At 38.0% G+C, this 6,317-nt stretch overlaps 1 protein-coding gene across 1 annotated transcript; it reads right to left on the bottom strand.

The window, feature by feature from the left end:
• Positions 1–1,548: 1,548 nt before the first annotated feature.
• On the bottom strand, positions 1,549–5,287 carry LOC129776472 (voltage-dependent anion-selective channel-like). The gene is made up of 5 exons (XM_055782135.1): positions 5,128–5,287; positions 2,835–3,154; positions 2,520–2,747; positions 1,953–2,161; positions 1,549–1,880 (listed from the first exon to the last, which is right to left on the bottom strand). The coding sequence occupies exons 2-5, from the start codon at positions 3,152–3,154 to the stop codon at positions 1,789–1,791; spliced, it is 849 nt and encodes a 282-aa protein (XP_055638110.1). The 5' UTR covers positions 5,128–5,287; the 3' UTR covers positions 1,549–1,788.
• Between the last annotated feature and the right edge of the window lie 1,030 nt (positions 5,288–6,317).

Here is a 6,317-nt window from a genome sequence, read left to right as displayed (position 1 = left end):
AGCACTTTTGTCTTAAATTTTGAACACTACTTATTATCTACTGTTAAAAGGAAAGGTTAAAGGAAATGTTAAAGGAAAGGTTCGTTTTAAGAGAAAATTCCGTGTTGCTGAATGCTACCACAAACCTTCGATATTCCCTCGAAAGCAGCAAAAGCTGGGTTATTCAGATCGGAGTTTCCTTTTAAAACATCCGCACGACTGCGCCAAATACGTTCTTGATGAACGGGAGGGAGTTTTTAAAAAAAAAGGAAAGAAAAGGTTTACAAAAGATTACGACTTACCAGTTTGAGCTTCTGACCAAAAATGATTTATTCCAATTAATATTTCCCTATCGTTGCCCTACTAGCTACCAGTTCTCAGCTATTTGCTGCGTCCGCGGGTTCTCGAGTTACTTTTGCCGCCGTCCGTTGTGATGACACCGGTCGTTTATGTCGTTCGCCGAGACTAGGCTTCCGATTTCGATGACACCGTCAGCGCCCGTTCTAGCGCGTGTAAAGATGAAGCCACCGCTTGTTGTTGTTGTTGCAGCTCGTTCAGTTCTAGGTTGATGCTATCAGCTGTGATATATATATATATATATATATATATATATATATATATATATATATATATATATATATATATATATATATATATATATAAGTAGTTGTGGTAGTTTTGTATAACTCATTTTCGTTCAATATGTGAAGATCCTTTTCGTGCCGTGTTAATATATTGAAAACAGTCATCTAGCATCCCTGGACAAAAAACAAAAAACCACTTTTGGGCGGGACGAAGTTTGCCGGGTCAGCTATTTTTAGTATTAAGTGTACAGAGCTTATTTTGTTGACGGCTTTTCTTATATGGTTTTCGTGATAATCAGTCAGTGTGAGATTTCTTTCAATCAGCCCTATTCTGTATTCCAGCTGATTTCCATTTCGTTCGAAACCTTTATTTCGTCCGAGTTGTAATTTTGCGTTCCTTATTTTGAACGTTTTGTCCATTTAATGTTCAAAGAGAAACAGATCGAACGAAATGTAAAAACAACTCGAACGGAATACAGAATGGAATTTTATGAACTCCTTCGAAATATTTCGAATCGATCGAAATACAAAGAATGGGATAATACCTTCATAAATCAATTGAATTTGAATACAGTTTTCACTGAGATAGTCAATAAGAGTATGTATAACCCAATTGGACAATAAGTGTTATTGGTTCAATAACAAGCGCAAACAAAGGGTGACCCATTTCGACCCGCCTGGTAATATTGCCCTTAACTACCCTACATAGGATACATACCTATTTGATTACCGCTTCACACCTACGGAACACGGAGCTCAATGCCGTCAAAGCGAATATTCAAATGTTCTCTCTTGAAACACAATCCCGTTACATTCATTACGATTTGTGGGGAGCGACGACTGCGTCTAGTTCGTAATATTAACGTAATATTAACTAATTCGTAGCGATATACTAAATTATGTATTCCTTAGTATCAATGGATTCGACATTGATTTATTGTGTCACGCAATTTTTTTCTCAGCATATAATGAATCTCACACATCGTTTTGTGGTTTACTGTTTTTTTTGTAGGCATTTATTTTTTCAAAATTTTCATATCATCTCATTTCTGACGTCTCGTATTTGACGAACCCTTCCGGGGAACGCAGTGTCGAATCTAGCTGTCTTTCAATATGATGCGAATGTTCTTACTATACTTGGTAATTTGCTTTTTCCATTGTTAGTTCTTTTTTAGTTATTAGGATTGGATTTGTTTGCTAAAACACGAACACGAGCTCTCTCTGCTTAAGCTTCGAGTTCCAGAGCAACACCGATCTTGTGTCCGCCAGTGTTGAAGCTCTTGCCGTCGATCATGGTGGACAACGTCAAAGTAATACCTGCAATAATAGATAGAATTATTAGTCGGCCAAATAGTGAGTCATATTATATTCGTGAAAAAAGTTGCCTACCGTCACGCAGCTTCTGTTGATAACCGAGACCAATTTGGCTCTGATTGTTGACCTTGGCGCGCACGCAAGCGTCCTTGTCCAAATCGTACTTAGCGCCAAGTCCAAATCTAGTAGCGTTTGAGCCGGAAGCCCACGACAGCTGGACGGCTGTTTCCAGCCGATCGTTGCATCGCTGGTAGATTAAACCGCCGAACTCACGACCGTCATTACTAAAACAAATGAACATTTTAGTGGTTAGTTGATATTTGTCTGTCGTATTATGAGGTATCGTTAAAACTTCTTATTTGTTGAAATTTTAGTTATGAGAATATAATACAGTACATTGACATCTGATCAGCACGACAAAATATGTTCTTCAATTCAAATAGGAATGACAAATTTGTTATATGATTGCATTTCTGGAACTTTCTCTGAACTTAATTTCTATGTAATTCATCATTCTCCGAGTAGAGGCGAATGAACTGCAAAGTTTAAAGCCTCTTAAAAACAAAGAAAGAAAGAAAGAATCATTCTCCATTAGCGCCATAATGAAGACAAGTGACATAAATCATATTTTATCATACTCACACATTGGTGTGCAGAATAAAATCGCCAGTGGAGTAACCCAGTGCAAAGTTATTAGCGGTAACCTTGGATTTCTGGGAGTCAAATGCAACCTGGTAACCGGCGAGCCAGCCCTGGTATCCGAACACACCCGAAGCGTTCACTAGTGGCCCAGCCAGATCAACGTTGACATCGGCGTCGACGCGAACTTTATCGTGCGAGTAGGCAGTCTTGAAACGTCCTGTCTTGCTTCTGTAGGACAAAGTAAGAACATTAGCACCGTATAGTTTTTTTCTGAATCTATAGCTGATGCCGTAGCCAAACTTGACACTATCGTACCCGGTTTGTGGAGCGAACGAACCGTCGAACGACAGCTTCAGTCCCTTGACCAGTTGATTCTCGAGGGATACCTCCGAGGTCAAGGTGTTGTCTGTGTTCCACTTCTCGGAAAAGTTAAGACCATACTCCTTGACCTTGTATTTGGTCTCGAGTGAACCAAACACTTTGCCGTTGTCCTGATTGGAGAAACCACTGCTGTTAAATTCGACGCCGGAATTGGTCTTGGTTTTCACGTCCAGCTTCCACAGTCCAAAGTGATAGCCCTTGTTGAAGACATCACGGGCTTGTTTGCCAAGATCTGAGTATGCTGGTGGGGCCATCTGAAAAGAAATAATTATCAGAAACAATCAATACATTGTGAATATAATCTTATTTGGATGTATGCATACAATAAGGATCATTGTACTTGATTTATTAGGATAATGAACCCGCAGTGATCATGGGATGCAATTTTGCTTCGTCACTATTCATCGCAGTGCAGAGGAAGCTAGTAAATAGCAAATAACCAAACCTTTCTATTTTTACATCCTGGCATTGTAAATCTGCTCCGCATTCGATTGGAGGCTACAATGTCACAAATGTTTCTAAGCATTATTCTAAAAATAATCGATCGCGCAGTAGGAAAATGTAGTAAATAAATGATAGCTGATACGCAAATCGAGTAAATACGCTCTAATCGGCATCACATACACATACGTTCGTGCGCATGTTGCTACGCCTAGGTTACGATGCGTCTTTTTGCTGAGACGTGCCCTTTTTTGATTGATAAGATTATGTTTGTTGTCCCACTATTTCAGTTGTTGATTGAATTTTGAAAGGAATATAGCAATATGAATGGCATGACAGCCTATTCTCTTTTCTACGCAACTCTTTCGTTTAAACAATGATTATTTGTAATTATTATAGTCAATGTTGTCATCTTTAGATTCGACAAATATACAAGACAATCTTCGTTGATAATAAAAGGTTTAAAGGTAAAAGGCTTTTAATTTCAAAATATCGACAAATGAATTAGTTTAACAAGTAATATGCAAATGAAATGGAACCATGACATGAAACGGATCGATTTTTCTCATTTTCTTTAACAACTTTGCCAATTATTTAACCGACTTTCAACATGTATGTTTTTCAGCCTGCATGATGTGCAGTTATAGAAATATCTATGTACTCTTTGCATGAAAAATCTGACTCTTGAAATTAATCAAATAATTGATTTCACTTGATGCTGGATATATGTATCACAATATGAATTTGGAAAATTTTGTACGAAGATCGATGTTGCATGTATATTTTTATATCGCAACATTGAAAATGATGAAAAATTTACAACTAAAAAACATGAATGTATCAATTATTTATCAATCAATCCTATCTCAAGCAAACAAAATCCTTCGTTGCCAATTGATGACGCAACTTTTCACGGACAGACCCACACAAATGCACGCAATTCACTCGTGGCTGACAAACACATTGCACGATGCTAACTAATAATCAAAGAGAACCGGCAAATTGTATCGTCGTGTGAACTACCATAACCTTTTCCATTTCGCAAAACGTCTTTTTCTTTCGTTGGATGCGGAACAGATATGAGATTATATAATTTTGTGCCGGTGAACTTCTTAAACTTGGCTGATCCCTCTGCATCAACGGGGGCGGAAATTATTTTGGAGAAATCACAAAAGTTTTCGGAAGATAATAAGAAACTGTAGAACTGATTTCAAACGAAAATATTTCCCATCAAGCAATAGCACCGGTGTCCAGTTTTATTCTAATTTATCAGGACTTGGACACGAGATAACAGTAGGCAAAATTTGATCGTCGCAGCCATGTTGGTTTTAGGTTCACTCAAAATTAAGACGAAACAAGTATTTTTACCTATTTGCAAATAAACGGTAAAAAATATACCGGAAACAAAATAAAAGCTCGTGGATAACAGTTTTTCTAGAAAGCTGCTCACGTGCACAACGAGGAGTGCAATAGCCTTCTTTGTCACCATTTTGATTCTGTTATTGATCGGTTATGTAACCTAGTTTCGGAGACGCACAGTATTCTAATTCTTGAAGGATAATTCAAACACAAACGAAAAATCTCCGAACTACACCAACTGCAATACTCGCCCATATCAGATTAGGTGAACCAGAACTGAATTTTCATTGAGAAAAATTATAACGGGACACTAGAAGGTGCGCAATTCTACCAGCCCGGAACGAAATTTTAAGAAAATTAGTCCTGTTTGAACTGCATCCCCAGAATACAAACGCTTGTTGATAGATGATGAATCATCGCTACTTACTTTATAAACTTTTTAAACTAGTTTAATTTCTGCTCAAAGAGGAACACAGTCTTCACTAAGATTGCAAAAATGCCACACCAGGAGACGAAAGCGCACACGAAACTTTGACGGAACCTGCGAGACTGCGAGAGAAAGCGTGATGTGAATTTTTCGTGGTGAATTATCAGGACTTTTATTCGTATGTGTGTGTGTGTGTGTGTGTGATCGAATGCAATTTGACAGCGAAAGCACACAAGCAGCGAGTGACGTGGGTGGTGAGTAAATACTGGTTGGAAACTGAAACGCAGGGACGCCAGTTTATTTTTTCAAATATGCCCGCACGACCCGAAACAATTAAATGTCCTGACTTTTGGATGACACATATTTTGGTATCACAAAACCAATGTCTAGAAAATCAAAAAAATCGCCAAAGGGCAAAACTCAACGTCGATCACTAAACAAAATATCAGGTTTCGTTAAGAAATAATAATGCAGACATATTTCCACATCTGGCATCTCTGCTGAGACATTTTGAATGTGAGATTGTGATGTAATGTGTTTCTAAAGGGCAGACAATTGATAATGTTAAGCTCCATTCACATTTTTATTTTTGTTCTACTTTATAGAGTATAGCGTGTCAATTTGCCTTAAATCTGGACGAGTCCTGACAACTGGATCCTTAGGCCGAGGTGACATTGGCTCGGAGTACGCCCGAAAATTTGATTGTACGATATCCGACAAAGAGAAATAAACAATTTTGTCAGATAGAAGCTGGGAATTCGAACAAAGCAAGAGGGAAGCAATGTAACCACAACAATACAATTCTATGTGTTTGTTTACTTCTCACGATTGTAGGCGTTTCGTGCAGCCACATGTTCGTAAGAAGCTGCAATCTGTGTCACCGTGGCCTTTTCCCTTTTTTTCTTTTTCTTCGACACCTGCGAACAACAGAAATGCCGATCCTCGCGAAAGGTCAGGAAATAAGGTTTTTGAAGATTATTTCTCCACATCCGTAACATAAGTTTTTCGTATCATATCCTATGAATAGTTCGGGACTGGGGCATGCGAATAGAATCAAATTGGATGTCAAAAAGAATCCAATAGAAATATCAAAAGAGATCCAATAATCAGGAGGGGAAAAAGTGTTACTTTTCTTATAATAATCCACTACCTAGAGAAAGTATTGTTATTACAGGTGAAAACATTCGAAT

The sequence above is a fragment of the Toxorhynchites rutilus genome, chromosome 3, assembly GCF_029784135.1.
Source record: "Toxorhynchites rutilus septentrionalis strain SRP chromosome 3, ASM2978413v1, whole genome shotgun sequence".
NCBI lineage: Eukaryota > Metazoa > Arthropoda > Insecta > Diptera > Culicidae > Toxorhynchites > Toxorhynchites rutilus.
This window is presented reverse-complemented; position numbering and strand designations above follow the sequence as displayed.

Excerpts from the sequence above, each read along its gene's own strand:
- LOC129776472 (XM_055782135.1), bottom strand. The coding sequence starts at position 3,154 with ATGGCCCCACCAGCATACTCAGATCTTGGCAAACAAGCCCGTGATGTC. Across the intron at positions 2,748-2,834 it reads TCGTTCGCTCCACAAACCGG|AAGCAAGACAGGACGTTTCA; the intron begins GTACGATAGTGT and ends TTTGTCCTACAG. Across the intron at positions 1,881-1,952 it reads TCAACAGAAGCTGCGTGACG|GTATTACTTTGACGTTGTCC; the intron begins GTAGGCAACTTT and ends CTATTATTGCAG.